At 45.8% G+C, this 17,742-nt stretch overlaps 1 protein-coding gene across 2 annotated transcripts in view; it reads right to left on the bottom strand.

The window, feature by feature from the left end:
- flt4 (fms related receptor tyrosine kinase 4) overlaps positions 1-17,742 on the bottom strand; it is a 262,662-nt gene that overhangs the window by 39,756 nt on the left and 205,164 nt on the right. For both annotated transcript variants that reach the window (XM_068044014.1, XM_068044013.1), the window contains 8 exons: positions 17,160-17,291; positions 14,441-14,562; positions 11,967-12,102; positions 11,767-11,871; positions 9,763-9,876; positions 3,569-3,657; positions 967-1,120; positions 206-300 (listed from right to left, as the gene is read on the bottom strand). In XM_068044014.1, coding sequence (XP_067900115.1) covers positions 206-300; positions 967-1,120; positions 3,569-3,657; positions 9,763-9,876; positions 11,767-11,871; positions 11,967-12,102; positions 14,441-14,562; positions 17,160-17,291 — 947 coding nt within the window. The remainder of the gene's footprint in view (positions 1-205; positions 301-966; positions 1,121-3,568; positions 3,658-9,762; positions 9,877-11,766; positions 11,872-11,966; positions 12,103-14,440; positions 14,563-17,159; positions 17,292-17,742) is intronic.

Genomic DNA, 17,742 nt, shown 5'->3' with positions numbered 1-17,742 from the left:
TATCTAATTAGGCCCACTTTCCCTATTCTTTCCCCATAGGCTGGTAAATCTTTCTCCTTACGGTATTTATCGGTTTCCCTTTCAAAATAGCTGCTTAAACACACAGTCGAGGCCAGGGAAGATCAGATACCTGGGTGAAGGACCAGAACATGTCCAGTACCCACAGAACCACCCTGGCATAAACCAACCATTTTGGGGACCTCACCTTTCTGGACGCCAAGAATTCCATCCCTCGAGCCACTTGGAAACTGTAACAGATAAGGTCCACCAGTGTCAGGGGGCATTGCCAAAGGTCATCAACTGTCAGAGGGGAAACAGAAGTTCTTGGGTTTATTCACGCCGAATCAGAAAGTTCCAGTTCAGTAGCTCCAGCTAACAATGCTGAACACTATGCCCATTACATGACCTGGTAACAATGTGCAATTCTTCCTACACTGTCCCTGTTTTGGCACTGAGTTGCCAATCTCATTGAGACTGTAGGATACACATATGCCACATACTCACCTTCTCAGCATATCCCTTCATCCCACCTTCTCCCCATGTCCCTTAATACCACCTACCCACATTGTCCCTATATCCCTCAACCCCACCGACCCTTCTCTCCATATCTCTCAATCCCACCTACCCACCTTCTCCCCATATCCCTCAATCCCACCTACCCACCTTCTCCCCATATCCCTTAATCTCACCTTCTCTCCATATTCCTCAATCACTTTTCTCTCCAGAAACAAATCTAATTGTCTCTTAATCCAATTTATCGCTTTCCCTGTTAAACTCATCATCAAGTTGTTTGCCCATTGGTTCTTGAATTTTCCCTTTTACACCTAGTCTGTGAATTTTGGATTTGAACCTTTCACAACAAGGAATAGTTTACCAGGGTAAGTTTTATTCCATTCCCGTCAAACTTTTAAACACAATTATGATGTTTGATAATTGAAATCAAGTTAGATGTTCAGTGATTCTCACCTTCCACTAGCTCCTCGGGATGACTGAGGATTTTCTCCATGGCTGCTCGTTTACAGATTGCATTCTCACTGGTACTGCCCCTATTCTTGTTGTCCAATCCTTTCACTACTTCCACCATTGAGATCACCTGATTCCTCATCTTCGGCACCCGATCCTGTGGTACAACAGCAATCTGATCACATCTGGAGAGCTCGAGTGCAGGTTAGATAGAGAGGAAGGTTCTGTCTACACTGACCTATCAAAAACTCCAGGGCAAGTCGTAGTAAATGGTTGCTTTTCAGACTGGAGGATGGTAGACAGTGGTGTTCCCCAAGGGTCTCTGCTGGAACCACTGCTTTTTTTGCTATATATAAATCTCTTGGATCTTGGAATACGGAGTAGAATCTCAAAATTTGCTGACAACACAAAACTTGGAGGTGCAGCAAACAGTGGGGATCATATGAACTGCCTGCAACAGGACATAGATAGGCTAGCAGAATGGGCAGAGAGGTGGCAGATGGAATTTAGTCCTGACAAGTGTGAAGTGATGCATTTTGGCAGAAGGAATAGGGAGAGGCGATACATACTTAATGGCACAATTCGAAAGAATCTGCAGGAACAGAGAGACCTGGGGGTGCATGTGCATCGATCTTTGAAGGTGGTAGGACATATTGAGAGAATAGTTAGTAAAGCATATGGGATCTTGAGTTTCATAAATAGAAATATTGAGTACAAAAGCAAGGATGTTATGCTGAACCTTTATAAAGCCCTGGTTAGGCCTCAACTGGAGTATTGCATCCAGTTCTGGTCACATCACAGGAAGGATGTGAGGGTCCTTGAGAGGGGATTTACCAGAATGGTTCCAGGGATGGAGGATTTTAATTATAAGGTTAGGTTGGAAAAGCTAGGTTTGTTCTCCTGAGAACAAAGGAGATTGACGGGAGATTTAATAGAAGTGTACAAGATTACGACAGACTTAGATAAGTTAAATAAGGAAAAACTGTTCCCATTAACAAATGGTACAAGGACTAGGGGACACAGATTGAAAGTTTTGGGCAAAAGATGCAGGGAGAATATAAGGAAGCACTTTTATACGTAGCAGGAGGTAAGGACTTGAAAGTCCTGCCCACAAGGGTGGTGGACGCGGAGACGATCAATGACTTCACAAGGAAGTTGGATGGTCACCTGAGAGAGGTAGACTTGCAGGGTAACGGGGATCGAGCTGGGGAGAGGGACTGATTGCATAGCTCCGTGGAGAGCTGGCATGGACTTGATGGGCCAAATGGCCTCCTTTTGTGTTGTAAAAAATGACTATGACTTTAGGTGTAGGGTTAGGAACATAAGGAACAGGAGGAGGCCATTCAGCCTCTCAAGCTAGTTCCGCCACTGAATTAGATTTTGGCTGATCTGTACCTCAGCTCCATTTACCCACCACTGATGCAAATATCTCAATACCGTTACCCAACAAAAATAGTTCTATTTCAGTACTTTGGAGGTGCCATCTTTTGGATAAGTCTTTAAACCAAGGTCCCGTCTGCTCTCACAGGTGGATGTTGCTGCACTATTTTGAAGAAGAGTAGGGGGGTTATCCCCAGTGTCTTGGCCAATATTTATCCCTCAACCAACATCACTAAAAACAAATTATCTGATCATTATCTCATTGCTGTTTGTGGGGCCTTGCTGTGCGTGCTTTGGCTGCTGTGTATCCTACATTGCAACAGCGACCATACTTCAGTGCTCTAAAGTGCTTTGGGACGTCCTGAGGTTGGGAGACGTGTCATAGAAATGCAAGCCTTTCTTCTTATTCTGTAAGTAGGTTCATGCAACATTTACACACATTCACTGGAGTTTTACGAAGAGATCGGGCAGGTCTTTTGCCACTATGGTTTTTGTGCCATTTCGACAATCTGTCTCCTTCCCAATAACCAGAAGACGTTTTACTCTTCCCAGTGGTTTTCCAACTGAGGGGGCCAAGGTTAAGGTTAATGACGCAGGGCGTAAGACAATTCCAGAAAAGAGTAGGGAAGAAAGTGGGCCAATTTAGCAAGCAAAGTATCTTTCATTCGCAGCAAAATCCATAAAGTTTCCATGATTAATATTGAGGTGTTTTGATAGAGTTAATAAAGAGAAACTCTTTCCACTGGTGGGAGGGTTGATAACCAGAGGACACAGATATGTGATAATTAGCAAAAGAACCAGAGGGAAAATGAGGAGAATTTTTTTCAATGAGTTGAGATGATCTGGAATGCACTGCCTGAAAGTGCAGTGGAAGCAGCTTCAGTAGCTTCAACAGTGGATAAATACGGGAAAAGATCAAAATTTGCAGGGCTATGGGAAAAGAGCAGGAGGGAAGTGGGCAACTAATCGGATAGCACTTTCAAGGAGCCAGCCGATGGGCCAAATGGCCTCCTTTTGTTCCTGTACAATTCTATGATTCAATCGATGGGTGACACCAATCTTGGGTTTTAAAACATTTAGATGGCAGGAGGAATGGAGATCTGAGAGAGGTTAAGGACTACTGAGGTCTTAACAAAGGATAAAGTTGGAGACTGGGCAAAATGGCTTTATTTTGACAAAGTGAGGATACAGGAAGGTGGAAGGGGAGTGTGTGGGGTAACATTACCCTGTAGGGGATGAAATCTTCTCGCTTGCTCCTCAAATAGTTGGAAAGGTTTCCATATTTACAGTATTCCACGATCACCATCAAAGGACCTGAAAAAGCACAGAGTAAGGAGTGTTGATGTAGCCCACAACATTGTTGTCTGCTCGTCCATCAGAACAGTACGACTTTAATTTTAGCAATATCAGTCATTTTTGGAGCTGGAAAAGGTGGTAGGAACAGTAGGAGGCCATTCAGCCCCTCAAGCCTATTCCGCCTTTCAATGTGATCATGGCTGATCTCTGGCCTATTCCATATACCTGCCTTTGTCCCATATCTCTTAATACCTTTGACTGACAAAAATATATCAACCTCAGTCTTAAAATTAACAGTTGATTCAGCATCGATTGCCTTCTGCGGCAGAGAGTTCTACATCCTTTCTGTGAAGAAGTGTTTGCTAATTTCACTCCTGAAAGGCCTGGCTCTAATTTTTTGACAATGCCTTCTAGTCCTAGACTCCCAACCAGCAGAAATAATTTCCCCCAATCTACCCTATCTCTTCCCCTTAATATCTTGAAAACTTTGATCAAATCACCCCTTAATCTTCTAAATTTCAGGGTATACAACCCTAGCTTGTGTAGTCTCTCCTCGTAATTTAACTCTCGGACTCTGGTAAATCCATGCTTCACTTCCTCCAAGGCCAATATGTCTTTCCTTGATGAAACCATTTCATCACATGAATCCATTTATAGATTTCAACAGAATGTTTTGGTGTGAAACTGTATTTAAATGGATGTTGCTATTATTCCAGATTCACATCTGTCCTGTTATCAACAAAGGAAGCAGATGTTTTGCTATAATTACCCCAGAATTGGAAGACAGTAAATAATTTACGATGCATTTGAGTGCCACTGGATCACTCATTCCCTCATCCCCAGAAATAAAACACTGTTTATTCAAATAAAATCCAGTGTAAAATCCAATGAGAAATGATTATTGGTTCTCTGAGAATAGTTAGGAATAGATGCATTTAAGAGACCAGGGTAAGTCTTAGAACTTCACCCATCATTTTGATGCTGCTTACAGTGCCTTCACATGCTGAGATTCCTGAGAATAAAATATAACCTTGTAGAAGCATCGACCAACAGTTTTACACAGTGGTTATGAGAAGTGTCACGACTCTTGTGAGGTTAAACACATCCATTTCTCCAACACTAAAATCGCACGCACACACAATCACACAATCTCTCTCACACACACGTGCACGCACATACATTTTAACCCCTGCCTTCCTGCAAGAAACCAACCAGGTGGTCAGTTAAAAAGGGAGCAGGTCACTCATCTGCTGGGAACCCACGTTTTCCCACTATCTCAGATATTAAGCTACGGGGCATCCATGGGTAGGAGAGGTAGGGCCTTCTATATTTATGTAAGTGAGGAGGGTCCTATTGATGATGGCACTTTAACTGGGGTCTGAGCAGGGAAACCTCCTGGGATGTGTGGACAGTCCTTCAAGGAGACATTGAATAGAATAGAATAAAAACAAGAAATGCTGGAAATACTCAGCAGGTCTGGCAACATCTGTGGAGAGAGAAGCTGAGTTAACGTTTCAGGTCAGTGACCCTTCTTCAGAACTGGCAGATATTAGAAATGTAAAAGGTTTTAAGCAAATAAAGCAGGGGGTGGGGCAAGAGATAACAAAAGAGGTGTTGGTAGGACAAGGTCACGGAGAATAACTGATGGCAAATGGTACGTTAATGGTGTGCTGAAAGACAAAGTGTTAGTACAGAGAGGGTGTGAATAGACTGTAAAGCACAAACATAAAAAAAACAGTGGGTAGGCACAGCAGAAACAAACTAAACAAACTATAATAACCAAATAAAAAATTAAAAATAACTAAACATAAAAAGGGGGGCCCGTCATGCTCTGAAATTATTGAATTCAATGTTCAGTCCGGCAGGCTGTAGTGTGCCTAATTGGTAAATGAGATGCTGTTCCTCGAGCTTGCGTTGATGTTCGCTGGAACACTGCAGCAATCCCAGGACAGAGATGTGAGCAAGAGAGCAGGGGGGGTTTTGAAATGGCCAGCAACCGGAAGCTCGGGGTCATGCTGACGGACTGAACGGAGGTGTTCCGCAAAGCGGTCACCCAGTCTGCGTTTGGTCTCCCTAATGTAGAGGAGTCCACCTTGTGAGCAGTGAATACAGTATACTACATTGAAAGATGTACATGTAAATCGCTGCTTCACCTGAAAGGAGTGTTTGGGGCCTTGGATAGTGAGGACAGAGGAGGTAAATGGGCAGGTATTACACCTCCTGCGATTGCAGGGGAAGGTGACGTGGGAAGAGGATGAGGTGATGGGGGTAATGGAGGAGTGGACGAGGGTGTCGTGGAAGGAACAATCTCTTTGGAATTCTGACATGGGAAGGGAGGGAAGATGCGTTTGGTAGTGGCATCACGCTGGATGTGGCGGAGTGGCAGAGGATGATCCTTTGGATCTGGACACTGGTGGGGTGGAAAGTGAGGACAAGGGGAACCCTGTCGCGGTTCTGGGAGGGAGGGGAAGGGGTGAGGGTAGAGGTGCGGGAAATGGGCCGGACACGGTTGAGGGCCCTGTTAACCACAGTGGGGGGGAATCCTCGGTTGAGGAAAAAGGAAGACATATCAGAAGCGCTGTCATGGAAGGTAGCATCATCAGAGCAGATGCGTTGGAGACGGAGAAACTGGGAGAATGGAATGGAGTCCTTACAGGAGGCAGTGTGTGTTTTCTAGTTCGGGGCGGGAGCAGGAAATGGCACCGATACAGTCATCAATGTACCGGAAACAGAGTTGGGGGAGGAGGCCTGAGTAGGTCTGGAACAAGGAATGTTCGACATATCTCACAAAAAGACAGGCATAACTAGGACCCATATGGTACCCGTAGCAACACCTTTTACTTGAAGGAAGTGAGTGGAGTTGAAGGAGAAGTTGTTCAATATGAGAACAAGTTCAGCCAGGTGGAGGAGGGTGGTGGTGGATGGGGACTGGTTGGGCCTCTGTTCAAGGAAGAAGCGGAGAGCCTTCAAACCATCCTGATGGGGGATGGAGGTGTAGAGAGATTGGATGTCCATAGTGAAGAGGAGGCAGTTAGGGCCAGGAAACTGGAAATTGTCAAAATGACGTAGGGCGTCAGAAGAGTCACAGATGTAGGTGGGAAGAGACTGGACCAGGAGTGAAAAGATACAGTCAAGATAGGAAGAAATAAGTTCAGTGGGGCAGGCTGACACAATGGGATAGTAGCCTGATGTTCGGTGGTGCGATCATGGTCCGGGGGAATTAGGAAGAAGTGTCTGAGAGTTCATTCTCCCCACCCTCCACCCGCCCCCCCAACCACCACTGAACAGCCTAGCTCTAATTTTAAGGTTAGTCCCCTTGTTCTGGACTCCCCACCAGAGGAAATAGGATAGATATGGAGAAACTCCTTTAATCACCTTAAAGACCTCAATCAGATCACCGCTTAATCTCCCATATACAAGAGATATGACCAGAATGTGAAAGATGGAACTGGGCATCCCATTTTATTTTTAAAAGTAAATTCTTGGGATCGCCGGCCAGGTGGGAATTCACTGCCCACTCTCATTGTCCTGGACACAACTAGTGACTTTCTGGGCCACTTACCTGAAGGGGCTTCTCAGCCCTTCCCACCAGCTGGCGAATTGTTTCAGTTTGGCGTGAAATCCGCGAGGATTATGACCACAAGAACATATAAAAAGTAGGAGCAGCAGTAGACCATTTGAGCTCTCATACCTGCTCCGTCATTCAAAAAGATTATGTCTGATCTTCTACCTCAACACCACTGCCATATCCCTTGATTTGCTCAGTGTCCAAAAATCTATTGATCTCTGTGTTGAATATACTCATCAACTAAGCATCCACAGCTCTCTGGGGTAGAGAATTCCAAAGTGTCACAAACCTCTGAGTGAAGAAATTTCTCCTCATCACAGTCCTAAATGGCCAACCCCTTATCCTGAGACTATGACCCCTGGTTCTAGACTCTCGAGCCAGGGGGAAACAGCCTCTCAGCGCCTACCCTGTCAAACCCTCTAAGAATGTTATACTTTTCAATGTGATCATCTCTCAATCTTCTAATCCCCAGAGTATATTGGCCCATTCTATTCTTCTTTGACCAGGAGTCCTCCCCCCGACCAGCAGACCCATTCACCCGCCTCCAGCATTCCCCCGCTACCTGGACCCCTCCCTCTGACCTATTACCCGCTCTTGATCTTTTCATTGAAAACTGTCGGCGAGACATCGGCCGTCTCAATTTCTCTGCCCACCCCCCCCCTCACTCACTCTAACCTGCCCCCCTCTGAACTTGCCGCACACCGTTCTCTCAGGTCTAACCCCGACATTGTCATCAAACCTGCAGATAAGGGTGGTGCTGTTGTTGTCTGGCGTACCGACCTCTACCTTGCAGAGGCTCAGCGCCAACTCTCAGACACTTCTTCCTAATTCCCCCAGTCACACAGAGGACAGTGGAAATCTGGAATTCTGTCCCCCAAATAGGATACTGTTGGGGGGGGGGGAGGGGGATCAATGGAAAATTTCTCCCAATTCTGTTGCCATCTTGTACATAAAATAAACAGTGTTTCCTGACAGCACAGAGCGATCGCTGACGTCATCAGTGCGTCTGGACATTTGCCAGCTTGCCAGTATGAATCTGCAAATGTGCGCACCGACATCACCACGCAATGACGCAAGATGTAATGACGTGCGAGTGATGCTTCACCCTTCAATGGCTGCAATTACCATCTCCATTCTGCCCTCCCCCCACCCACCAACAGTACCCCACTTTGGCTGCTTGCTTCCCGCCCGCCTCACCACTTCCCCATCCCCATCCTCCCCCCAGCCACTCGCTCCCAGCCTCCCCACTTCCCCCCTTGGTCAATTGCTCCCCACCTCTTTGCTTTCCCCCCTGGCTGCTCGTCCCGCAGCCTCTCCACTTCCCCTCTCGGCCAATCACCCTTCGCATCTCTACTTTCCTTCTTCGGCCAATTGCTCCCCGCCTTGCCACTTCAGACGCTCACTCGCCACTCCTCCCCCTCTGCCGATCGCTCCTTGCCGCACCGCCCTGAGAGGCAGTGGGGAACGAGCTGCCAAGAGTGGAGAGAGCGGCCAAGAGATGACGGGGTGATGCGGTGGAGCAAGCTGCCAAGGGTGGAGGGAAGCGGCGAGGCCAGGATTGAGCAGTCGGCAGCAGGTGGTGCTGGGTGGGGGCACGGTGGGTTGTGGGGAGCGAGCGGCCAAGGGGAGGCAGCAGTGAGGCGGGGAACAAGTGGGTGAGGGGAGGGAGTGGCGAGGCCAGGAGTGAGCGGCAAAGAGAAGCGCGATGGCAGGAGGGAGTGGGATACTGTTGGGGCGGGATGGAGGTGGCGATCACAGCCATTGAGGAGGTTTGGGTTTAATTCGTATTTTGTGACAAATTGAGCAGCGCCATCTGTATTACTGGCAGTTGCCTGAGATGTCGCAGACCGTGACGTTTCAGTGGATGAGGCTGCATTTGCGCATGTGCCAGAACTGCGCCACCTAGACAACGCAGCCTAAAATAAAATCTACAATCATTAGCTGAACAAGGTCAACAGGCAATGTGCTGATAGATTTGGTGTAATTTTTATATGTTGAAATCATAGAGAGTGCCTGATTCAGAACAACTACAATTTGCATTTATATTGTACCTTTAACGTAATAAAACACACCAAGGTGCTTCAACAGGAGAGATTATCAACCAAAATTTTACTTGCCGATCTTAGGGCAGGTGGCCAAAAGCCCAATCTCTACGTAATAGGGAGCGTCTTAAAGGATAGGAGAGAGGTAGAGAGGCGGAGAGGTTCAGGGAGGGAATTCCGGAGCTTAGGGCCTAAGCACCTGAAGACATGGCCACCAATGGTAGTAATGGGCTGCTCAAAAGGCTAGAATTGGAGAAGCTCAGAGATCTCGGAGGGCTGTAGGATGGGAGGAGGTTCAGAGATAAGGAGAGGGCGAGATCATGGAGAGACTTGAAAACAAGGATGAGAATTTTAAAATTGAGGCATTGCTGGACTGGAAGCCAATGTAGTGCAGGGAGTGATGGCTGATCAGGACAATGAATGAGCAATATGAAGAGGTGCAATGAATGTGATGCCTCCACTGACAGGAACAGAGATTAACACAATGGTTCGGTCCCTGTTGTCCCTGTTTACCATTTGCTTTTGTGCAGGCTCCCAGGAGATTGACAACGTTGAGGTGGTTTCCAATGTGAATGAGAATCTTCAGTTCTGACATCAGTGCCTTGTGTTCATTCGCTGTGGCTCCATCTACATAACGGAAAATTCACATCCATATTAACCCTTAAATTTACCACTGGCCTCCACAGATATTCCCCCGTTGCCTCCCACTCTTTCACCTGAAGTATATGGTCATCTCAACTGGGCTGGTCACAAATACTACGGCTACAAGAACAGGTCTGAGGATGGGAATTCTCAAAATTCTGCAGCGAATAATTCACCTTTTGGCTCCCCAAAGACTTCCCACAAGGTGCAAATCAGGAGTGTGGTGGAATACTCTCCACATAACTGGATGAGCGCAGCTCCAACAAGAAGCTCGACACCATCTGGGTCAAAGCAGTCTGCTTGACTGGCAGCCTATCCACCATCTCAAATGTCAGTTGCTGCACTGTTAGTGCACCATGGCAGCAGTGTGTACCATCTACAAGATGCACTGCAGCAATTCACCAAGGCTCCTTTGACAGCATCATCCAAACCTGCGACCTCTACTACCTAGAAGGACAAGGGCGCATCCTCCGAGTTCCCTTTCAAGACACACACCATCCTGACTTGGAACTATATCACCATTCCTTTACTGTCGCTGGGTCAAAATCCTGGAACTCCCTCCATAACAGTACTATGGGTGTACCTACATCACATAGACTGTGGCAGTTCAAGAAGGCAGCTCACCACCACCTTCTCAAGGACAATTAGGGATAGGCAATAAATGCTGGCCTTGTCAGTAATGCCCAAATTCCAAGAATGAGAATAAAAAACATAACTCCCAGTCTCCATTTATCTATGCAAAGTCTAATCCCAATCCTGAAGGGATATGCAGTTACATCCATCAGCTGTCTTTCTTTGAATCTTACTGAAGACCTGAGAGTAACTGAGCCGTTCTGGGACACTCCCACAGTTAGGATCCATCCATCCGATTACCAGAAGCTGTGGAGATTAATATTTTCATGGGTCTCTAAAAATTATTCATTCTTGGGATTTGGGCATTGCTGGCAAAGCCTACAATTATTGCCGATCCCTGGTTGCCCTGTGATGTTCATGGACCTGCCTTTTGAACCACTGGTAGCAGGTTTGATAGAAACTCAGTGTCTTGCTAAGCAACTTCAGAGGCAGTTAAGAACAAACCAGGTTGGTGGGGGCTGGAGTCACATATAGGTCCAGACCGGGTAAGGATGGCAGGTTTCATAGAGTCATTTACGGCACAGAAGGAGGCCATTTGGCCTATCGAGTCCATGCCGGCTCTCCACGGAGCTATTCAGTCAGTCCCTCTCCCTGGTCGATCCCCGTGGCCCTGCAAATCTATTTTGTTAAGTGGCCGTCCAATATCCTTTTGAAGTCATTGATTGTGTCCACTTCCACCACCCTTATGGGCAGCAAGTTCCAGGTTATTATCACCCGCTATGTAAAAAGGTTCTTCCTTATATTCCCCCTGCATCTCTTGCCCAAAACCTTCCATCTGTTTCCACTAGTCCTTGTACCATGAGTTAATGGGAACAGCTTTTCATTGTCTAATGTATTTAAGCCTGTCATAATCTTGTACACTTCTAATAAATCACGCCTCAATCTTCTTTGTTCTAAGGAGAACAACCCCAGTTTTTCTAACCTAAACTTGTAACTAAAATCCCCCATCCCTGGTATCGTTCTGGTAAATCTCCTCTGCGCCCTTTCAAGGACCGCATATCCTTCCTAAAGTGTGGTGACCAGAACTGGACGCAATACTCCAGTTGGGGCCTAACCAGAGCTTTATAAAGGTTCAGCATAACTTCCCTGCTTTTGTGCTCAATTCCTCTTTCCTAAAGGACATTATTGGGTAGGTAGGATTGAGGAATATGGGGAGATGAATTTGGATTAAATAGGAAGGAAATGCTGAAGGTCTCTGGTTAAATATTTTTACATGACCCCACTGGTGAATTGTGGACTCACCTTTTAACATTTTCACTGCCACGGTCTTGCAGCTGCTGCTTTTGTCAATTCCAAAAGCTGAAGCTTCAACAACTTTCCCAAATGCTCCATGACCCAGAGTTTTGCCTAAAAACACACAGCAGTAATCGGAAATTTAGCAGCTGATTAACTACTTAAAAAAGGACAACTTGTCCTGTCCGCAGGAGCTGAGAGGACCTCACCAAGTCGCAGCCTGTCCCGTGGGAACTCCCACTTGCTGGAATCATAGGGCAGGTACTCGCACTGCTCATCCAACGGGATCTCATCCGGATCCATGATTATCGACAGGTATCCGGTTTTTATATCAGCTGGACTCGTCTGGAATAAAGACCATCATGTCAGATTTCTGTTGGATTCTCAGCTGTTATCTGAAAAGCAAATTTCTTCTTCTCCTCTCCTGAAGTTGCTGATTGGGGTTTGGAGACCCACCTGACCTGGCGCAAGTGACCCTTGTCACGTGTGACAATAGCCACTGAGGCAGGAAAGCTATTGTACCATTGGGGGCATCACACCTGTTAACCCCCCCCAGTTGCTGCACGCAATTACCGCCAGCGGAATTTTTGGGGCAGTGGCCAGGAGCAGGAATGCTGCCTGATATTGTCCCTACAAAAGGGAGCACGCCTTTAACTCAGGGCTAGCCTACACAACCTCTGAATCAGAGGTTGAAGAGTTCAAGCCTGGCTGCAAACAGTCCTGATGAATGGAGAGTAGAATATGGCCTCTATATAGTGGGCTGAAATCCAGTGGGGGACTGACATCTGGATGGAGTGGCCACTAGTTCAGGTAGTGTTCCCACTTTAGAATCAGAAGGGTAGGGTAGGGTTGGAACCCACTGTATTCAGAGGACTGGTTCTGATTACTGGGTTAAAATCCAGTGAGGAGATTTGTGACCAATAGGTGCAAGTGGGTCCCCCTCACCATGCTAAGGGGTTGGACGGGAGGATGTGGAGCTTTAGCCTTGGTTGCAGCCCACCTGGAAGAATGTTCTTTGGAGACAAAAGAGGAAGAAAACAGGGAACCAGCTCAGTGAGGCTTGAGTTAGGACCTGCCCTAGGGGCACAGTGGATGGATGGTGCTGATCAAGAGCAGCTAACTTAACAGGGGTCAGGCATTCTTTGGTGGAATGGATGGCTCAGGACCCTCTTCTCAGGCAGTGAACTTGCAACTAAACCATATGGTACATCATTCACAATACAGTAAAAAGCAATATTGAGAAGACACCCAGTTTACACAAGCTAGCAGAGCTGTGGAAATTTGGAGGGTGTTGGATCTTCAGATAGGTAAATAAGAGTCGATTTCCCACTCATCCTCTAGTGCAGAATGGGAGGTGGATGGTACCCTCAGGTGTAGGGCTGCAGAAATCGGATGCAATGAGGCTGTGGAGGAGGTCAAGTAGGTTAAGCCAGAATGGGATTCCTTTCCCCCAAAGGTTGTGTGGAAACTTTCAAGACTGAATCACCAGATTCTTATTACGTAGAATATACAGCACAGAAACAGGTAAGGGAATCGAGAGAAATGGAGCAAAGGTGGGTAAATATATTTGTGGTACAGGTAAACCATGATCTAATTGAATGGCAGAGCAGGTTTGAGGGACTGAATGTCTCCTGTTCCTTTGTTCTTAATATGAGAACACAAGTACATACTGAAAGCAATGTCAGGTGATAGACTTTACCAAATCCCCAAACTATGATGACAGAACTTTATTTATAAATAGTGAAGCCCAGGTGAAGGCCCAGTTCCCACAATGCGAGATATCATCAAGGTTAAAGAGTCGGAGAAAAGATATGATAAATCAGGAATAAAAATAGAAAATGCTGGAAATACTCAGCAGGTCAGGCAGCATCTGTGGAAAGAGAAACAGAGTTAATGTTTCAGGTCGATGATCTGTCGCCACTCCACAGATTCTTTCTCCACAGATACTACCTGACCCGCTGAGTATTTCCAGCAATTTCTGTTTTTATTTCAGATTTTCAGCATTTGCAATATTTTGGTTTTGATAAATCAGGAACTAGGGATGCATTTTAAAAGCTTATAGATTGACCTGGTGTCGACTGCGGCTCAGTGGGTGGTACATTGACCTCCAAGTCAGAAGCTTGTGGATTCAAAACCCACTCCAGGGGTTTGAGCACAAAATCCAGGCTGACATTCCCAGTGCAGTACTAAGGCTGTGCTGCACTGTCAGAGGGGCGGTAACTGAGGGTGTGCTGCACTGTCGGAGGGGTGGTACTGAGTGGGCATAGCACTGTCGGAGGGCAATATTTATCCCTTAAACAACATCACTAAAAGCATATTATCTGGTCATTTATCTCATTGCTGTTTGTGGGATCTTGCTGTGTGAAAAATGGTTGCCACATTTCATACATTGCAACAGTGACCACACTTCTAAAAGTAATTCACTGGTTGTAAAGCTTTGCAACATCCTGAAGATTTCCTTCTTAAACCATCGGAAGAAGGGCAGAAGAAATGACTGAGGGAGGTGAAGAATTCCATAGTTTGGAGGGGAGACTGAGAGAGGGACAGAGATCCACAGTTTGATGGGGCAAGGACTTTCAAAGTTCAGAACTTTTGGGAAACAATGAGTTAAGAATATGGAGATGGTACATAGATTCTAAATTTTAATACATTAAAGAAAAGATGAACCCACTGCACCACTTACCCCCAGAAATCTTACCCGCTTGACATTACAGAAGATGAGGATGAGCAGAACCCAGAAGAAGACTGCAATAACTCCAGTCCCAACCAGGATCACAACTTCGATATTTGATTTATCATCACCTCCTGTTTAAAATGGGAATGAATCGCATTAGGAATGGGAGCTTCTTTAAATCTTTGCTTTGGTGAAGACTTGAACCATTGAAAGTTCCAGCATTTATTTTGTGTCACGTATAAACTTTGTGGTTGGTGCTGTCATTGTCAATCTTTAGCAGAGAGCAAGAATCATGTCGAGGTCATCATTTTCAAAGCATTGGCACAAGATCTAGATGGGAAATTTGGAGAACTTTTTTCCCCACTCAGTGGGTTGTCAGGATCTGGAATGGTCAACCTGAAAAGGTGGTTCCAAAAATAATTTTAAAATGCAGTTGGACAGTTACTTGAGGGTGAGGAACTTAGGGTTACACACAAAAAGGGGGATTTTTCAATGAGCCAGCATCGGCATGATGGGCTGAATAGCCACCTTCTGTGTTTTTATGTCTCTGATTTGAGGAGATATTGACATTGAAGGTGTTGCCTCTCACTGGAGTACAGTTTCAGGGGCACCCACAGCCCTTCATGAATGCTGACAGGCTATTTGACTGTGAAAGTCCTCATTGTTGAGCCTGATCCAGCGCTCACATGCAGTCCACGTGCTTTCAATGCATTGGTGAACAATGAGTGGGGACAGGACTGGGGTTGGCAGCCAATGGTCAATTAGTTCACTGATACTCATGGTCTGGACTCTCGCACTTGAACGAATGAGGTACTGGAGGATGAGCAACAGACCCCAGCAGGAGGGCAAAGGCCAAAAATGGGGGAAAAAAATCCATTATATGTATACTCTGTACACCTCAGCTTATCCAATACTCCGCTGGCCGTATCCTAACTCACCTCACAATCTGTTCACCCTTCGCCCCATGTATTCGCTGACCTACATTGGCTCTAAGTCTGGCAATGCCTCAATTTTTAAATTCTTATCCTTGATTTCACATCCCTCCATGGCCTCACTTCTCCCCCTATCTCTGTAACTTCCTCCAACCCCACAACGCTCTGAGGTCTCTGTGCTCCTCCAATTCTGGTTTCTTGCGCATCCCCAATTTTAATCACTCCACTATTGGTTGCCGTGCCTTCAGTTGCCTGGGCAACCTAAATCTCTTTGCCTCTCTCTCTTCCTTTAAAATACTCCTTAAAAACCTACATCTTTGACCAAGCTTTTGGCCACCTGCGCTATTATTTCCTTATGTGTCACATTTTGTGTGACAACACTCCTATGAAGCACCTTGGGACATTTTACTATGTTAAAGGCACTATATAGGTGCAAGTTGTTGTTCATGTTTCACTTAAACTAGGCTATACACAAATCATTTATTGGCCAAAAATACAAAAAATCTAAGATATAAAAATACCAAAGATCTAGTTTAGATAATCACTCAATTTGTCTGTGAAGTTTAGATTTCTTTCTATACACATAATATAGTTACCCAGGGTAGTAGCTTTCTGACGTTGTTATCAATGAAGGGTCATGTGATGTGACCACATGCTTTATTTTCCTGTTGAAGGAAATGCTTTTCCTGTCATGTGACACAACAACCACAAATGGTAGCAGCATTACTAGGACTAGCACACAACCAGAGAAAGGGAAATTATTCTTCAAAGAAGTGTATCCAATTATACCATTAGCCCTTTACTGATAATTTAAGGCAGGGTCTGGGATGTCTGAGCTTAGATGACACGGAAATGATTCCACTATTTTTTAGCAGAACCTCCCAAAGCCATGACCTCCACCACCTAGAAGGATGAGGGCACCAGGGAATGAGAACACGACCAACACTGATTCCCCTCCATGTCACATACTATCTCAACTTGGACATGTATCGAGGTTCCTTCATCAACTTTGGATGAAAATCCTGGAACTCCATTCCTAACAGCGCAGTGGGAGCACCGTCACCACATGGACTGCAGCAGTTCAAGAAGGCAGCTCACCATGACCAGACAAGAAACCAGTACAGAATAGGAGTAATCTAATAGAACAGACATGGCTCAGTGGGTAACACTCTTGCCTGAGTCAGAAGGTTGTGAGTTCAAATCCCACGCCAGAGAGTGGAGCACATAAACGATGCCAACATTCCAGTACCAGTACTGAGGGACTGCTGCACTGTCAGAGGTGCCAGCTTTTGGGTGAGGTTAATTTGAAGGCCCGTCTGCCCTCTTTGGTGGATATACAGGATCCCACAGCAATGTTTTGATGAAGAGCAGGGGAATTCCCCCTGGTGGCCTGGACCAATATTTATCCCTCAACCAAACTCACTAAAAACAGATTTATCTGGTGATCATCACATTGCTTTTGTGTGATCTTGCTGTGTGCAAAGTTCCACGTTTCTGACACTACAGCAGTGACTTCATTGGCTGTAAAGTGCTTTGGGACATCCCAAAGTCATGAAAGGTGATGTAGAAATGCAAGTCTTTTTCTTTTTTAAAATTATTTTCTGGGAGTCTTCATTGAGCTTCAAGGCTCCAAATAAGCTCCCAAAATGGTCCTAAAAGACCCCAAAATGATGGGCTTCATGAGGCAACAAGTCAAGCTAAAGGGGATCAGCCATTGCTTCCCCCTTAGTCACTGCTCCCTCTTCAGTTCAGTAATGGATTTGCTTGTTAACATCGATGTGGAAGCGATGACTGACCTTCGACAGAGATGATGGCGGATGAATTTACGCAGCCCTTGGAGTTACAGGCGAAGCACTTGTACAATCCAGAGTCGTCCTCTTGCACCCGTTGGATGGTCAGTGTTTGGTTTTGCTCTGTGAGGACAACCCCTGGACACAAACACACTTTGCATTAGATAGTTTTTATCTCCACTCTCGCCAATCCCCCTCCCACCTCCGCATTCCCTTTTTCAGACCTTTTCCTGAACACTGCCATGGGTCTTCCATTAGTACCTTCGTCCAATGACCTTTAGTCATTTTCTCTGTGTGAGTCAGGATCACAAGCTAGTCAACAACAGGAGGCGGCAATGTGTAATAATCAAGCTGCACTCTTTCCACATACAACACCCACTGAATTATAGAACTGGGCAGCGAAAGAGAAGGCTAATCAGCCCATCATCATCCCTGTACTGGCTCTTTGGTAGTTATCTAATTTGTCCCACCTCCCTGCTCTTTCCCATCGTCCTGTAAACTTTTCCCCTTCAAATATTTATCCAATTTCCCATATGAAAGTTACTATTGAATCTTCTTCCACCCTTTCAGGCAGTGCATTTCATATCAC

Source organism: Heterodontus francisci, chromosome 12 (genome assembly GCF_036365525.1).
Source record: "Heterodontus francisci isolate sHetFra1 chromosome 12, sHetFra1.hap1, whole genome shotgun sequence".
Taxonomy (NCBI): Eukaryota; Metazoa; Chordata; class Chondrichthyes; order Heterodontiformes; family Heterodontidae; genus Heterodontus; species Heterodontus francisci.
The sequence above is the reverse complement of the archived record's forward strand: the minus strand, read 5'-3'. Positions and strand labels throughout refer to the sequence as shown.